This window comes from Protomyctophum parallelum, assembly GCF_964188405.1.
Source record: "Protomyctophum parallelum genome assembly, chromosome: 6".
Taxonomy (NCBI): domain Eukaryota; kingdom Metazoa; phylum Chordata; class Actinopteri; order Myctophiformes; family Myctophidae; genus Protomyctophum; species Protomyctophum parallelum.
Window position 1 is genome coordinate 29,650,972 of NC_139701.1, and position 17,773 is coordinate 29,668,744.

Sequence of the window (17,773 nt, forward strand, 5' to 3'; positions counted from 1 at the left end):
ATGTGTGATGTAAATATGGTGGTGATATTCTGCCTATAAATGGAAGTTATTGAATATTTTCAAGGTCGGTGTTGCACTTTGTAGACGGTCCCTAACCGCTCACCGTCTGCTGCCCGTGGAGATATAAGCTATTAAACGGTGAACGCGGAGGTTGGCTTTTTGGGCTTCAAAGCAAGTTGTAGTTTGTTCTTTATATAATCAGGATAAGAATTAGATGTTTTGTGTGATTTAGGAACGTGTCGTTGTCATTGCATCTGTCTGTATGTATTTTGTCATTGTGTTGTTCCGACGGCACGGGATCTGTCTTCTCCAAACGTCTCCATTTGGCCACCCCGAGACCCCGACAGATAAGCATTCCGTTGTGATCGTGCTGTTCAGTGTGTCACGCAGCCACGCTGGGTGCGCGCAGGGCTGTAAGCTGTCGTTGTCAGTGTCCAGGCTTTGAGCGTGCATGTAGCCCATGTGTAATGCACGGCGAAGGAGGTGGTTGAGGAGGGGGCGGACAGTGTAAATGGTGCATTTATATATAGCGGCGGAGCGGCTGCAGTCCTGGCTGTGTGTTGCTGATCATAAGCCCAGAAACAGTGTCCTCGGAGCGGCTGCAGTCCTGGCTGTGTGTCACTGATCATAAGCCCAGAAACAGTGTCCTCGGAGCGGCTGCAGTCCTGGCTGTGTGTCGCTGGTCATTCACATCCAACACGGACACAGAACAGATGCTCCGACGGGGCTGGGTTTCGCTTCCTATGTCACACTACAAACGGTGACCTATCGAATTATGCGTCCCACACCCCCTCCACAGGCACACAATTCTTCAAGTTACAATTCTCCATGATCGTGTGGTGATGTAAAAACAATATCTGTACAGTAAATATGACAGTTGCGTCGGTAAAAAGTAGCCTAGCTGGATTGTGGGAGCGTGCAGATTTATTTTGGCATGGAGAGATGTGTGCTAATAGTGTGGCTCGGTCGGAGATAGACCACGGACAAATAAACGGGTTTTTATTCACTAATAAATTCATTATTAATCTTATTGGAAAAATGGCTTCGTTAAGACCTCCATATTATTATGGTCAATGCCTGTGTGAAAAGTGGGAGCGATTGGTGCAGGCAATGAGGAGATAAGTGTTTGTTTCTGACAGACAGACAGACAGACAGATAGACAGACATTCAGACATTCGCTCAATTATAGTATGATTATGATATGATTATAATGATATATGATATGATTGATATATGATATATGATATGATATATGATGATGATTTGGATTCCTTTATTTCCCAATTGATTTATTTATACTTCCCGATTTACTTATTTCTCTATTTATTTATTCCTCTCTTTATTTCTGTATTATTTGTTCTGTTGTATGATAAAATGATAACGGTTTATAAGATTTTATAAAAATGTATTAAATAAACATTTTGCTGCATTTTTTTAAAGCCACTGCAAAATCAAGCATTTTAGATATTGCAACAATCACAAAACAAGGTGAAATCCCAGAGAGACTCCTGAAAGTGCTGTGGGATCAGATGACACCTAGCCAATCGACTTGCATTACTATCTCACCACATTGATTGGCAGGCTATTTAAGAGGCTTCACGCTCACATTTACTCTATGTAATGTTATTGCTGAATGCTGCATAGATACCGCCAACCTCCACCGCAGCATCCTTCTGGGCTGGTTCTACTCTACAGTATATGCACCTTGAATGGTTGGCTCAGTTAGTCCCTGTGGGCAATTAAACTATGTAATGCTCCCTACAGTTTTTACCATATGGGTGTAGATCTTGTTTGTATGTTTAACAACTGACTTTGACCAAAAGTGAGTGAATATTGGTTGATTAGAGGTAGAAAGCCTGTGATCTACATGAACAGTATCTTGTAGCCTACTGCCTGTACTCTCTTTTGGAGGTAGGCCTACTTGCTCGGTAAACAACAGTACATGAAACTCACATTCAAAAGACAAGAACTTGTGAAATTCTTATAGTCATAATCACTCAGGTTTCACACAGGTTTCTGGTTTGGTGGCATATCTTTGTCAGGTAAGCCTACTGTTATAGTTACTAGTAAGAACACACAGCGACGTAGAGTCTGTGGGGGCCACGGGGCCATGGCCCCCATGAAGAATCCTGGGGGGGGGGGGGGGGGGGGGGGGGGCCCTTGAGGATTGATCAAACTCTTCGGCTCTGGTAACACACATGAGAATACACATGAGAAACATAGGTCTACTCACTTCAGTTTCTTTCTCCTGCTGGATGATACTCTGCTGCAAGGTAATCAACCTAATATATTTTAATATCTTTATGAAACATAAATTCTAAAAGCTTCAGCTTGTAACTTTAGATAAATTATTCACCCATTAAGGGAAACACTTTCATGGCATGGCTAGAGAAATATTCAAACATTATAGTATAATTATTATACTATAAGTCTCACCAGTATACTCTTTCAGCCTGATACATTATCTGGTTTCCCTTGCAGTTTGTCCTGAGCTTTATTTCTTATTTTAATGAATTATAATTCATTTGAAACTGAGAAATCTGTTTTGTGCACGTGATTCCGCTATCCCTCTTCTTGTTCATATATTCAAGTATAATAGGCCTACTAGGGGTTTTATTTTCAACAAACCCTTTTCTGCTGGATAATGTCATCAATCCATTTTGTTTGCAGGTTGACTGACAAAATGGCAGAACATTCAGAGCACTGGAACACTACTCTCTTTGACTGCTGTGGTGATATGAAGTCTTGTCAGTAATAATACCAATATAAATATCAGCACTTTATATTTACTAGCAGTAATTCTTGTATTTTTTCAAATATTCTGGACAGTCCTTTCAAACAGAAAATATATTGAATGGGATTTGTTTTATTGGATTGGAAATTTGGAATTAACATTGTGTGAAATTAAGATACCGGTATGGCTAATGTTTATCTTTATGGTTTATAATTAAGTCTAAGAGATCTTTGTGTTTTTCAGGTTGTTGTGGATTTTGGTGCTGTCCTTGCCTTGCCTGCAACACCACAAGCAAATTCGGACAACCTCATTGCCTCCCCTTACTAGACATATGCAGCCCTGCTGTTTTTGGGAGCTTTGGGATTTCTCTGTGCGCGCCGCCTGTCACATTGTCTCTTCGGGTTGCCATTCGCCAAAAATATGGAATCAAGGTCCGGTGAACACTATTATATTATGTAACCCTGCTGCTATTAGGTTAATAATAATTCATAAACATAAGAAACTGAGTTATGAGGCGTTATGTGAAAACAGAAAGTTAACGACCTGTGGATCCAATATATGTATTGAATTCATTATATTAAACACATTTAAGGGCTCAAACTGCTAAAATAACCTGTGGTTCCCCCATAGGGTTCTTTCTGCAAAGACATCATGACTTCCTGCTTCTGTGTGTGGTGCTCTTGGTGTCAGATGGCCCGTGAACTAAAACAACGCAAGAAGAACCCCACTGTCATCAATGTCATTCAAACTCAGCCACAACTAAGACAGTAACAGTGGTGCTTTATAGGTATATACGATGGGCCACATCACTCAGGAACCCCTGGCTTGCTTACTTACTTACCCGACTAGAAATATTAGTATATTACACCTACATATCATGATTGCTTACTGCGGTGACGGTTGAGGGGGGCATGTTGAGATGTGATCTGTATTGTGTATTTACTATTTATATGAAACTCTTATTCTGAAGCACCAAAATGCTCAACAGGAAATGCCTATTAACGTGTGCATAAAACTGCTGAATAAATGGCTGGCTTCAGTTGTGTTGACAAGCTGAAGGAGTGGATGTAATTGCTGCCTACTCGTGTGTGTTATTTATTCTCTTTTCCTATGATGTCCGACTAGCTCCCAGGCTATCTAGATTCCGTCTATCGCTGTAATGGCAGCTCTGCTAACAGGGCACTTATAGATGTATAAAACACATGAATAACTAAAAACAGTCGAGGATATGGTTTACATTTAGAGTTTAGGAAATGCATTGCAATGAAAATATTGTGTAACACGTATGACTACAATTGTTCGAGAAGAGCACAGTAGGGAGGGTGATTCAAGTGCCAAATGAATCACACTCTGAGCTGGGTGTGGCTCAGCGGTCCAGGCTGGAAAATCCAGTCTGGCAGTGTGCCACGGGTTCGACTACTGATCCCGACGGCCTTTACTGCATGTCACCCCCCCATCTCTATCCCCATTTAATGTCAGCCTACTGTGATTCTATCCCTCTACAAAAAAATAAAAATGAAGGCGAAAGCCACAAAAAATATCTTTAAAAGGAAATAAATCGAGTTTGTGATTAAAGTCTGGCTGGTGGGGTCTCGTGATGTCAGTGTGATTGACATTGGTGTGTCCTTGTCACCAGGCCAACTTGTTACTGATGCCGCAAGATTGATAAAATAACTGACACGGATGTCAATGAACCTTGTTCTACGCAATATAAGACATTTCTGCAATATTCAGCAATAGATTCAAATACACATTTATTTTTATGAGGAATTGGCTTAGTTGGAAAGTGAACAGATTTGTCATGAAAACAAAGGACCTATCAGCAGTATGCAGTTCTACTGCAATAGGGACTAAACATAATGATAATATGACATTTCAACCACCTTATAAGTCCAAAGCTGATGAAGATCTTCAGGGAGGAGTCGGAGGACTATGAAGTACAGCGATCCATGACTTATGGGCAACAGTGTTCACTAACCGTGTTATCTTTAAAGCCCTTCTGGAAACACACTCAAGTCAAGTGTATATAATGTCTTGCTAACAACTTTAATCTAATTATTTGTATCCATTATTTTGTGTGTGGCCATTATTGCTCATTGTACAGGCTTTTAGTTATGTAATTACTGTTTTCAAAGTGTAATACAAATAACAGGTGTTGCATACAGTAAATGCATTAGTATCAGCATTGTTACCATGCATGTTATATGTTCGCAGTTTTTACATTTTTACTTAATTTGGAAACAATTCCTTTGGAAAGGTCATCGACATTAAATAATTAGAAGGAAACGTGCAGACTGTAACACATTTGAGTAATCTCACAATGATAACAAAACAGGTTTTCCCTCGTCTTTTTTTATGTCTGATGAACACAGTGTACTTATAACCTCTTTACTGTCTGTCCTGTTAAAAACTGTTTGCAGAATGGTGACCCTTTCACCAGTACAATGAAACTGGGCGTGCCCACCTTGACAAAGCACCTGTCAAAAGAACAGAAAGGAGAAGTCATAACTTTGAGTTTAGTTTTGATGAGACATCTGACTTGTATTTCCACATCTAAGACTCTAAGTTCAGTATGGGTTTATTTGAAATATTTGTTTAGTGTGAAAGCCATACAGATATGACAGTCTATTTGAAAAAAAGACAGTGTGAAATACATAACAATCTGATAACTTGCCAACAACTTCAAAACTCCTACAGTCTGTAGGGGCCATAAATGACAACATGAAACAGCACATCAGCAACACACATACCTTTTGTGCTGCAGTGCTCTCAAAAGTGACATCTTTGGGTCAACTTGGTACAATGTCTGCTTCTCAGGGTCTTCAAAGAAAAGCTAAGGCGTGGAAAGAAAGAAAACATTCAACACTTTGAGAGCTGCCCCCTCTAGTGGTCATTAGGTACCTCGGCGCCATGCTTCACATCAACTGTATATGAGCCCGGAAAAGACAGATTTTTGAGTATTCTTCAGAGAAAACAGGCAGGAAAGAAATCATAATGAGTGGATTCCAATGGGGTTCGGGGCTGCGCGCGCATTTCTTCTTGTGCCTGGAGGGACATAGCAACCTGGGCGCAGTAGAGGTATGTATGCGTTTGGCTTCTGGGTGTTAACTAGGAACCAAAACCTACTGTTGTTTTTCAAGATAACTTGACTTCATGTTGCATTCTAAATTGGACACTTTCTACAAAATGTGGGACCCTTATTTGAATCATATTGGAACCACACTGTCTGCCACGATACTTGGAGGTTTTCCGTACCAACCTTAGATATCTTATATGCCAGCATTCTTCCCTAGTGGGTGCTCTGCTTTGGGGCGGGGGCTTGTCTGCCCTTTGGGTATGGGGGGGTGGTCGCCCGGGCAGGGGTCTCGATGCGTTGCGTCGGGGCCGCTTCTTGGGGCGGTGGCCCTGCCGCCTGGAGGGGTGGCGGTTGCCGCCTTTGAGTGGAGCATGCATGGGTCTGCTCTCGTTGTAATGATTTGGTGCCTATGATAACTGTTGTCTGCCTTTTTAATATATGTATTTATGTACTGTATGGATGTATTCCCTGATTGGGAGTCTATGAAAATTCGAAAGTCACTTGTCATTATGGTTCATTGTCCTTGTCATATCTTTTTTTTTTTTTTTTTTTTTTTGCGGCTTACGCCTTTATTGATTTTTTAAGGGATAGAAAGTAGGCTGACAGGAAACGGGAGAGAGATGGGGGGATGACATGCGGTAAAGGCCGTGTCGGGTCCGGGAGTCGAACCCGCGGCACACCGCGACTGGATCACCAGTCCGGTGCCCAGACCGTTACGCTACGGCCTGGGCCTCCTTGTCATATCTTTGTATATTCAATCTTTTTATTTACAATAGTGTTGTGCCTGAGCTGTTTTTCTTTTCTTTTGTTTGTTATTATGTTCATGTTGTATAATGTCTGTTTGTCTTTAAAAAACCAATAAATATACTTTATAAAACAATAAAAAAAAAAAGATAACTTGACTTACAAGATATGACTTACATCTATATAATATTATACATTATACCAGTAAATCACAATTTATGGAAATTTGCAGAACAGACTATAGCAGACTAATGTTCAGCTGGGTTTTATGCTTAAATTATTCTGGATCCTTTTAAGAATAGTGGACTAGACAATTACATTTGCATTATTTCTATGGCATGACCAGGTCGTATAGTCAAGTGAAGCATTTTTTTTGCCTTACAGTTGTTATAATATTTGAAAGATAAAACAAAATCAGCAGAATATCAATGATTATGATGATAGTTAAAAGCAGCTTTCTTGGCCTGGGCCATGGCTCAGTGGTCCAGGCACCTTGGCTGGTAATCCAGTCTGGCAGTGTGCTGTGGGTTCAGTGGTCCAGGCACCTTGGCTGGTAATCCAGTCTGGCAGTGTGCTGTGGGTTCAGTGGTCCAGGCACCTTGGCTGGTAATCCAGTCTGGCAGTGTGCTGTGGGTTCAGTGGTCCAGGCACCTTGGCTGGTAATCCAGTCTGGCAGTGTGCTGTGGGTTCAGTGGTCCAGGCACCTTGACTGGTAATCCAGTCTGGCAGTGTGCTGTGGGGTAATCCAGTCTGGCAGTGTGCTGTGGGTTCAGTGGTCCAGGCACCTTGGCTGGTAATCCAGTCTGGCAGTGTGCTGTGGGTTAATCCAGTCTGGCAGTGTGCTGTGGGTTAATCCAGTCTCAGTGTGCTGTGGGTTAATCCAGTCTCAGTGTGCTGTGGGTTAATCCAGTCTCAGTGTGCTGTGGGTTAATCCAGTCTGGCAGTGTGCTGTGGGTTAATCCAGTCTGGCAGTGTGCTGTGGGTTAATCCAGTCACAGTGTGCTGTGGGTTAATCCAGTCACAGTGTGCTGTGGGTTAATCCAGTCACAGTGTGCTGTGGGTTAATCCAGTCTGCAGTGTGCTGTGGGTTAATCCAGTCACAGTGTGCTGTGGGTTAATCCAGTCACAGTGTGCTGTGGGTTAATCCAGTCACAGTGTGCTGTGGGTTAATTCAGTCACAGTGTGCTGTGGGTTAATCCAGTCACAGTGTGCTGTGGGTTCAGTGTGCTGTGGGTTCAGTGTGCTGTGGGTTCAGTGTGCTGTGGGTTCAGTGTGCTGTGGGTTCAGTGTGCTGTGGGTTCAGTGTGCTGTGGGTTCGACTCCCGATCCCGACGGCCTTTACTGCATGTCTTCCCCCAATCTCTCTGCCCATTTCCTGTCAGCCTACTGTCTGTCCCTCCATAAAAAAATATAAAATAAAGGCGAAAGCCACAAAAAAAAGCAGCTCAATGCCAAGAAAACTAAAGTAATGGCATTTAACAGAACCAGGACGGAACCATTGCTACCGCCAGCGGGACGAAGCTCGAGATAGTCAACAACTTCAATTTTGACAGAACAGGATCTGTTCTAACTGCTGATTGGGAAGGAAATGGTAAATATGGCTGTGAATATTAATTCATAAAAGTACTTTTGTGCAGTATGCATAATTCAATAACCTGTGCGCTAATTTAACAATTTTGTCATGAAAATGAATGATGATTATGTATGTTGTTGACCAATGACAGTTTTGATATATCGTTGAAAGACACAAACCTCTAGGCTTTGCAGGAGGTATTTATGGTCCGAGTCCCAAGGTGGAAGTTCCTCTCCAAACATAACTGCCAGGTGATCTAAGAAACTAAAAGATGAGCAGATTATGAGGCATTTCATTTTCATAGATCATTGCAATTCAGTTTGCCTTGAAAGCAAATCATAATCACTTAATCCGCTATTTTGACAACTCCACAGTTTCGCCACAAATAAATACATAACTGTCCGCCTTGCAATTATTTACAATGAGCTGTAACAAAAGCCTATTGGATTCCAATGACCACTAAACAATAGAAGACAGTCGGCATACAGATAGAAAAGCATACCAAGAGTTTTCACAGAAGGTTGAGATGAAGTCACTCTGTTGGTGTTCGGGGTAGAGGAAAAGCACAGGCCAGTGCAGGATCCCCTTCTCATCTAGGGACACCTGAACCCCTGTGGCCTCCTGGGAGCTGAGGCCATCCAGACTGAGCTCTGCCATGGCCCCACAGTCCGAGTCACGCTTAGGACGCTTGGCACCCTGAAGCAGCTTGATACCTCGCTCCTACATGAATCAAATTAAGAAAAGGGGGTCCAGGTTCAAAATCTGACAGAGTATTTGGACTTCGAAGGAGATTACTTTGCTCAGTGTGAGGAGTGTAATACAAAATGTGCTGGCTCCTCCATTTCAACCAGGCAGTTTTACATGACTCCGAGCTAAGTGTGTTTGAGATACACATGGAATGGAAGCTGACAAAATATGACATGTAGTACTGGTTAAAAATGTAATAAATTTTTTCAACACATCTAAGCCAACATTATCATTCCGTAAAATTGGAGCACCTCAGAATTCGTTTGTACGTATACAGTCAATGCCTCAATGGTCAAAACACAGTGGGTGACACTCGGCCCACAGTGTCGATCAGGATGGATTATTATCAATATCTCCAAAAAGAAAAGAAATCTATCCTGTTCCGATTAGGGCAAAAAATGTAATACAAAATCTCTTAAATTAGCAAAGCAGATTAAAGGATATTCATTATATGATTTGCATTTTCGTTTATCAACATTGGTTAATAACAGAAGGTTCTCAGGTTCTCACCTTTATAGCCTTCAGCAGATCCTCTTTCTTACTCTGATCCTTCTTTCCTGTCACTTTGGCCTTCCTGGCATCTCTCTCTATAGCTCTCTGGAAAACAAAGTTGGCTTAATTGATTTAAAGGTATATTCAGTGATTTCACTTAATTCAAATATCACTTATTTTTTTGTTTTGTTGTGATAATCCTCCCTACTATAGAGTGTGCTGGCCATATAAGGAGTTCCTCCCTGTCCCCAGTTAACCCCTGGGGGTCAAAAAACCTTAGGTTTCGTTTTTGACTCTCTATCCTGATTGGACGAAAGGCTGGGTCCCACAGCCAAAAACGAAACCTAAGGTTTTTTGAGTGAAATCACTGAATATACCTTTAAATACCTCATTAAGATTTACGAGCTGGATTCTCCATTGTGATCTTTATAGTACTAATAATTGTGAATAGTAGTTAATAGTAACTGAAAACAAGCACATAACCTGCGCAAGTACTGTCGACAAACTGTCAAATCTCAGCTTCTCTGTGAAGGAGCGTTTGAAATGTTGAATTATTAGGTTTAGATATTTGCTACCTACCTACTTTATGCATGTAAAAAAAAGTTTCTATCAGGGTATAACTGGTATAACTAGCTCTCAATGATGACGTAATAAAGATGTGGATTAAAGGACGCAATGCCAGAGTGTAATTGGTTTTCGATGGTGACGTAATGACGATATGTTTTAGTGTCGGGAGGATTAAAGGTAATGCTCCTATGTATACATGTATGTAATCTGTCACCACTGCCGTATCAGGCACAAGTAGTCATTACGTCATTTGCTGGGATGGTGCATACGCATCAAAAGTGCTGGGACGGTGCATACGCATCGAATATCGTCCTGGGCGAAACTAGTACTTGCGCGCGCTGCTTGCGCAAGTAATAACAGAAAGATATCTAGGACAGTGGTTCTCAAAATGGGGGACTCTCTGGGAACTTTGAGGGGGTTCCGAATGGACCTTTACAGGTCTGTAACTCTGAGAGCTTATAGAAAGGAAACTAAATGGATCCGGTTCAACTTTACTGTCACTGAGGTGACAACGAAGCCAATTCTGATGCACTATCGCTGAAAATACCTTCTGTTTGTCTGCTGCTGTTCTTATCTGCTGCAGGTTCTTATCAGTTGGATGGACCTCCAGTCCAGCATCACACCACTGGACGGCCTCTGCAAAGCTCCTTAGCTCCATACAACACTGGGCACCTATGGTAACAGTATATGGTTAATAACTTATAGGAGCACTTCATCCATTTCCAACCTTATCTTCGTATATTTGGTCGTCACTAATGCTCATTATAAGATTGAACCATTTCTGTATGTGTCTCAGTGGGCTGTTACGTGGAGTTTGTGGACAGTTCAGTAACCTGCCTAGTGCCTACCAATGACAATGACATCATTGATGGGGATTCCAATGGAATCCGCAGCAGCCCTTCTCTTCCTGGAAAGTTTGCATGCTGAAATAGAAGCCATTGTTCTTCCTTTAAATTAAAAATAACACTGGTGTGAAGTGAGGGGCGCAGCAAGGGCAGTATTTATATCACCCCGATGATGTCTTACGTTGTCATTTACTACCCTAAACAAACAGTGGACTTGGGCTGGCAAAACATTACATACCGGTAACTACCCTAACAAACATAAGTCCATTGACGTGGCTGCCACGTGACATAATTTCAGAAAGCCATGCATTGGAGGGACTAGTGCCCCTCAACAAAAATATACAAGTTCTTGTTTGAAATTACCCAAACTGCCTAAAGATTATGTCACTGGTAAGCATCTGTCCACAGACCTCCACAGAACAGGTAGACAGAAATGGTACCATCTTATAATGAGCATTAGTCAGAACCAATTAAGAAAGAAACCTATGGGAAAATGGGTGAATTGGTTCTTTAATAATACGTTTGACTATTAATAACTAAGAACTGTTTTCTTGTTGTGATACAGTTAAAATGGATAATGAGCACTTCTTGATTAAATATTCCACTCTGTGAGCCGTGCTAGCCTTAGAGTGCTTCCACAAACCTCTGATTAACGCTTTCAGGTGGTTTGGATTGATCTTCTTGGCAGAGGTTGCATCATTCAATGCAGAGCGCATATTACCTGTAGGACAAAATATGAACAACAAATAGGGATGTTATATAGTTAAAATAGATAATCCCAAATGCATTAATAATTGCTGGGGGCAGCTGTGGGAGCACATTTAGTTAGTGACTGACCACTATGAATGACATATATATAATATTTTATATTCATGAATCTATCACAAATGTAAAACTTTGCATGTAGGATAAATGCCCTACCTATACGAAAGTGTGCTGCAGCCCTGTTCGTGAGAAGGACAGTGTTGATGTCTTGGTCGGCACAATTCTTCTTCAAACCTGCTGTGTAGGACAATATTGCCTTTTTGTAGTTCTTCTCTTTGAAATACTCATTCCCTTCATCCTTTAGACTCGTTGCATGCTCTGGGGAAATGTAAAGCAAATAAACATTTCAACAAATACAGTTTCACATGTAAAATGTACGGCTTATAAATTATAATGAACTTACTTACAAAAGCATTCAAATTATGTTTCCAGTATGTCCATGCATGCAGCTCAGTCCACAGTACAAATCAACAAATGTTAAATGTTGAAATGCTTTGAGAGATCCATCCATACCTGCTGGGGATCTAGCATCATCATGGAGAATAGACTGAATGCAAGCCAAATCGGGGTGTGATTTTGAGTCAATCTCTTCAGGGGCTGTTTTCATGAACATGGGCACTTTATCAAACTCCTGGAAAATACATAGTGCACAGTGCAGTTTAAGTACAAGCGCGACGGTATTATATGTTAAGTGCTATAGGTTTGTAAAACGTTACCTCTTCCCAGTTACTTTCATTGAAAGCATTTTTATATTTTTGCTCCTTGAATTTGTCCATGAATCCGTCCATGTCATCATCGCTATCGCCCTGCGGTGCCGACGATGCCATTTTCGAGCAATCCTAATTTGTCTTTATAATCAAATATTTTCTTTTAGTTCTTTCAGAGAGCCTAAAGCTTTCTGGAGCAGCTTAGCAACTATAATATACCACTGTAATGTAGCTCAATCAATGCGCAACCCTGCGTAATTCTTGTTTACAATTACATCAGGGGTTTACATCATAAGAGTTGTTACATGTGAATCAAACTGTACTGCGTCTAAATGCAGCCGTATGGAAACTGAGTGTGGCTACAATAGTTCCCCCTCAGTTAGCTCTCGCAGAGGCGTGGCAGTTTGCTCACTAGAGGGAGCCAAAGTCTGCCACATTGCAGTTATTTGTGGCGAACCTGACCTGAAGCTCCAAGGAGAAATCTGAAATTCACTACTAAATCACTTCACTACTAAATCAAAGACAAAAACAGTCAAATTAGCAAAAGCTTAAAGAAAACAGTATCACAAAGTAATGAAGAAAACAAAATTAAATGACTGGCACATTTCATTTTATAGATTGGGCCATGACATTAAATTATTGTAGCTTTCTTTTAATTATTAAAAAAGGAAGGAAAAATGGTTATCAACTCATTGTTGTCAATTTCATTTTTTTTCTTTTGTTCTAAAGAGACCCAATAGTTAACACTCTAGTCATTGTCATCGGAATATTGAATATAGAGCTGTTCATAATTTCTTTCACAAATAAAGTGAAACGTTATAAAAGTTACTTGACGTTATCAACAGTATAATTATTCTTTCCACTTTTGTACTGACAAGATTATTTTTATTTGTAGAATGAATTGCCTGTTATGAGGGCAGAACACATGTAGACAAATGCTTTACTTTGTGTTTTGGTTTCTATGACTTATTCGTGACTGGATCTACTCTGCAACAAGCTAGCGCCCATCGCTTTCTTCTCTCGGGTTCCTTTTTGTGGAATGGGAACTAGTAAAACTAATATTTGGGGGTCCCATTTTCGTTTCTCATGAAATGGTGGTTCACTGGTTCTTGCAGTTCCACTGCACTCAAGTCCTGCACTACAGTATTTAACCATAGTTCTAAAGAAAATCTGCACTAGGACATAAATATCTAAAACAACACGTCTTCCACTGTTCCACACGAGTATTTGCAATTTTGCACCCATGATAAAATGGCTTTGAAAGCCAGTGTCAGCGCACCGGAAATAATAAATCTACAAGCTCACACCACGTCTCAATGCAACACGCTGTGAGCTTGTAGATCGGCTATTATCCGTCACGGCGTGCAACCTTAAAGCGTTAAGGCTCATTCATAGTCTGGATTTTCGGTGGTGAGGTGACCACCGGAGCTGAAATAACGTTGGTGGTGAGTAATAACAGAAGGGCTGGGGCGGTGGTTTTCTCTTCACCGCGGCCTGTGATGTCATGTTATAGTTCTGTGGTCACCTCACCACCGAAAATCCAGACTATAGGCTCATTCATAGTCTGAATTTTCGCGACCACGTTGGTGGTGAGTAAAAACAGAGAGAAGGGCTGGGGCGGTCATGTTGTAGTTCGGTGGTCACCCCACTGCCGAAAATCCAGACTATGTATGAGCCTTAAGGCTAAGGCTCATATATAGTGAAGTCTGGATTTTCTGAAAATATACTTCAAAATATATTTCAAAAATATATACAGTCGCATTGTTAAAATATATCAGTTGGAATTGTTATCAATACTGTACATTTTGAGCATTGGTGAAATGTAGTTTCATGACTTGAAAGCATTTTTCTAATCTTCCAGTTCTTTGACTCTTTCCTCAACTCAATGTCTCAATACAACTTTACCTTTTCAGTCATTTTCCAGTTCCCACCGTGACCACTCACTAAATAATTAAACCCACATCATGGCACAAATGTACACAACACAAAAACAAAGCATGTATTCACTTACATCCCCAGTTTTATTTATATAGTTTCCACTCTACCTAGAAGGTCTAGCAGTCCATCCACGCTAAGAAACATTGTTTCACCAGTCTGCTGACATATCACCTCAAACCTGGGCATTTCCTCCAGGGCGCTCTGCCCCACCACAATGACATATGGGTAGCCAAGTCGTTTGGCATCCTTCAGTCTCTTACCAATTGATATCTGGGTACGGTCGTCAAAAACCACCTCACCCCTCAAACTGAGCAGGGTTCCTCCCAAAGTGTGCACCAGATTTTCTGCTAAACTCGCTGCCTGATCTGCCTTACTGCCCTTCTTTGGGGGAATAACACAAACTTGGTAAGGGGCTAACAGTCCTGGCCAACGGAGTTCCTCTTCTGTTGACATCACCTCGATGGCTGCCGCGAGAATACGGGTAACTCCAAGACCAAAGCAGCCCATTTCAGTGATGGCAGGCTTGTTTTGGGAACTGTTAAAGTAGGCATTGAATGCATGAGAGTATTTTGTGCCCAGGTAAAAGGTGTGACCCACCTCTATACCCTTGGACTCCACCAATGTGCCAGAGTGGCACTGTGGGCAGTCAGTCCTGCCTGGTGACAAGGTTTCTACATTGGCAGAAAAGGAGCAGGTGCCACAGACTAACAGTCTGTCCTCGCCAATGTCTGCTGGCAACTGGAACTCATGGGAAAGTTTACCCCCAATATTCCCTGTATCTGCCTGCACCTGGACACAACGTAGCCTCAGCCGTGAAAAGAGCCGGGTGTAGGCCTGGCACACTGACTCATAGGTCTGATAGGCAGCTTCTTCACTGACGTCAAATGAATACATGTCCTTCATGTAAAACTCTCTCCCTCGAAGCAGACCAAACCTCGGCTTTAGCTCATCTCTGAATTTGCGGGTGATCTGCATAAAAAACAAGTTAAATCATTAACCACTAGTATACCTCAATACCCATTATATTGCAAATGACTGTATTATTATAATTACCGGTATGTATTATTATACATTCAGGGATAGATAGTTGTACCATAGGGTAATTTCATTTAAATACTAGCTATGAAGAATTGGTAGAAGTTCAAATCACAGATTCATAGATTTATCTGAGTAAATCCAACTCTTTCTCTTAATTTCCCCCAAATCCCATCCCTGATGAAAAGATTTCAAGATACCTGGTAGAGTAGCAGCGGGAGCTGCCTGTAAGAAAGAGGGCTCTGGTGAGCTATCAGCGTGGTCACTGCCTCCTCATGTGTGGGGCCAAGGCAGTAGTCAGCTCCATGGCGATCTTTCAGACGGAACAGCTCCTTCCCATACAGGCCATAGCGTCCACTGGTCTTCCACAACTCTGCCGAACACAGGCTGGGCATGTCTATCTTCTGGCCACCGATGCCTTGCATCTCCTGGTCAATAAGTCTCACCTGTTGTTTGAAGACATTGTCATCTAAGTATTTCAGAATCAAAACTATGTTGATTTAGTGGCACACACACACACACACTCTAGGATACTGAAATCTTGTAGTCACTGAAATAACTGCTATTTTTAAAGGGGTCCAAGTACAGACCAAGAAGTATACTATACATAAATGTATACATGGTTAAGTCGTTAACAGATTTACACATATAGCCATACATACCAATTTCTCCATGGAGCGGACAGTGGCCGGGAGGTAATAGTAGCACCCTGGGCTGGAGGGGTGGATGAGACCAGCCTGCTGCATCAGCCTCTGGCTCTTACAGGTCATCTCTGTTGAGACTTGCACCATATCCTTCAGGTTTGAGGGCTGGTAGAGCCGGGAAACCAGGAGTGTGGGAGTATTTGGTTTGGACTGAGTGAGTGTAGGATTTGTGGCATCATGTCCAGAACAATCTGAATGAGTTCTACATGTAATAAAGAGGATTCTGGGCAGGCACCGTGGGACTTTTGGCAAAACCTGATTTATTAGGACCGCCATGGTAGATGCAGAGAATTCCTATAAAGAAAGAAAGAACAAACATTTGTGTGAAGTGAGGGGTGCCTTGTACTGATCAATTTATGTGCTCAGTTGTGAAGATGTATATTTATATTGACCCACATGGCATCATTTGCTATTGACTTGGCCTGAATTCGGAACACACAAAGCCTTTCTTGGGATATAAATCCTCTTAGCAGACTAGTACCTTTTTCTGCAAAATGTTAATAAAGTATTGAATCAATCACTCAAGCCAATGTGAGTGCCCCCCACCCCGAGTTGGTACTATACTTATTTCTCTTTTTGTTCCCGATCGTTTGTTTATATTATGTTTTTATTTGTCTATCATTAATGTTGATGAATTGAGCCAAAAGGCTTCCTTGGTTTTAGCAGACCTTGTATTGTATAGTACCTGTTCTTGCAAACTGTTAAAGTATTCAATCAATCTTACTAATTAAACGTCATAGACTGGCCGGCGCCATATATGGTGATTATGTCATCGATATATAATATGATGTCATAGTACTGACGTCATAGACAGTCCGTGACGTGGGGAATTGCACATTGTGCACAAAATACACAACTGTAGGCCTGCAACGCGCGTGCCAAGACGCCTCAAAAAGAGCAAATGGTGTCCAGTGACTATGCGAATACGCCGAAGTCAAGTATGATGATTAATGTCGAGCAGCCGAGGCGGTGCTTGCGTTCACAACGACAGCCTGCAAAACGAATGTTATTGACTTGACTTCAAGGTCAGCATCGTTCTGTCAATATCCCAAAACAAACAAAACATTGGGATTTAAAAATGCAGCAGCATACCGCTGTCTCCTTATTTTGTCTCCTTATTTTGATAATGTTCGATGATCCTCACCACGCGCCGTATAGTTCGAGTCATAGAATTTAAGCAAAATAAAACTCACCTTTTACCCCCCAAAACAGATGTTCAATATCATTGGAGTAGTATAGATGAAAGTATCAAGTTTACATTCATAGTTTGCTCTGCCATGTTGCCATTCTCCTTCGTTTGTTCGTTACTCACATTCTCACTAAAAAGCTCTCTATTGTGCGCTACACCGCCATCTATATGTCCGGCGTATTTTCTTTCCTGGATATTATTTTTGTTGCATGATGCATGAACGAATGCCAAAATGTTTCCTTCTGCTGCAGAATGGGAAACGATACAGTATCGGTGCCGGCCCGTTCGTATTTCACAGCAGTAAACATTTGTCAATAGTATGTTATAGCAGGGAAGTTATTCCCTTGTTTGTCCCTAATAGTATCTATTTTTTTTTTTTTACAGTCTATGCTTAGTATACTAAGGTCCAATAGTGTCTATGACACTGTTCTCACAGACAGGGGCGCTGTCGCGCCACCCATGTGGTGTGTTGCTATGGCAATCCACTATGACAATAATAAACTAATGTCAAATAAACAACACAAACTACAGACGTACGTGTTTTCTGCGCCACAGCAAGACCATAATTATGTCTATCACGTCATCAAAACTGAAGAAACCAACCTTGAAGGTTATGCCGTAAGTTCATTCAGTAGAATTATCTACAAAGAAACCAAT

At 41.4% G+C, this 17,773-nt stretch overlaps 2 protein-coding genes across 2 annotated transcripts; both read right to left on the reverse strand.

Annotated features, from left to right (window-relative positions):
• Window positions 1-4,471: 4,471 nt before the first annotated feature.
• On the reverse strand, window positions 4,472-12,562 carry ttc4 (tetratricopeptide repeat domain 4). The gene is made up of 10 exons (XM_083767892.1): window positions 12,260-12,562; window positions 12,057-12,174; window positions 11,700-11,861; window positions 11,422-11,499; window positions 10,481-10,605; window positions 9,385-9,471; window positions 8,630-8,847; window positions 8,307-8,391; window positions 5,485-5,567; window positions 4,472-5,211 (listed from the first exon to the last, which is right to left on the reverse strand). The coding sequence occupies exons 1-10, from the start codon at window positions 12,368-12,370 to the stop codon at window positions 5,112-5,114; spliced, it is 1,167 nt and encodes a 388-aa protein (XP_083624018.1). The 5' UTR covers window positions 12,371-12,562; the 3' UTR covers window positions 4,472-5,111.
• A 1,688-nt stretch (window positions 12,563-14,250) lies between these two features.
• pars2 (prolyl-tRNA synthetase 2, mitochondrial) lies at window positions 14,251-17,230 on the reverse strand. The gene is made up of 4 exons (XM_083767025.1): window positions 17,121-17,230; window positions 15,886-16,221; window positions 15,424-15,669; window positions 14,251-15,157 (listed from the first exon to the last, which is right to left on the reverse strand). Exons 2-4 carry the CDS (start codon window positions 16,201-16,203, stop codon window positions 14,276-14,278), a joined length of 1,446 nt encoding a protein of 481 aa, XP_083623151.1. The 5' UTR covers window positions 16,204-16,221; window positions 17,121-17,230; the 3' UTR covers window positions 14,251-14,275.
• Window positions 17,231-17,773: the final 543 nt, after the last annotated feature.

Bases quoted from the DNA above. Each gene is read 5' to 3' on its own strand.
- pars2 (XM_083767025.1), bottom strand. From the start codon at position 16,203: ATGGCGGTCCTAATAAATCAGGTTTTGCCAAAAGTCCCACGGTGCCTG. The intron at 15,670-15,885 runs GTATGTATGGCT...TTCAAACAACAG, and splicing joins TCCGCTCCATGGAGAAATTG to GTGAGACTTATTGACCAGGA. The intron at 15,158-15,423 runs GTATCTTGAAAT...TTTTTTATGCAG, and splicing joins TCCCGCTGCTACTCTACCAG to ATCACCCGCAAATTCAGAGA.
- ttc4 (XM_083767892.1), bottom strand. From the start codon at position 12,370: ATGGCATCGTCGGCACCGCAGGGCGATAGCGATGATGACATGGACGGA. The intron at 12,175-12,259 runs GTAACGTTTTAC...TGTATTTTCCAG, and splicing joins ATGAAAGTAACTGGGAAGAG to GAGTTTGATAAAGTGCCCAT. The intron at 5,212-5,484 runs GTATGTGTGTTG...TTCTTTTGACAG, and splicing joins AGAGCACTGCAGCACAAAAG to GTGCTTTGTCAAGGTGGGCA.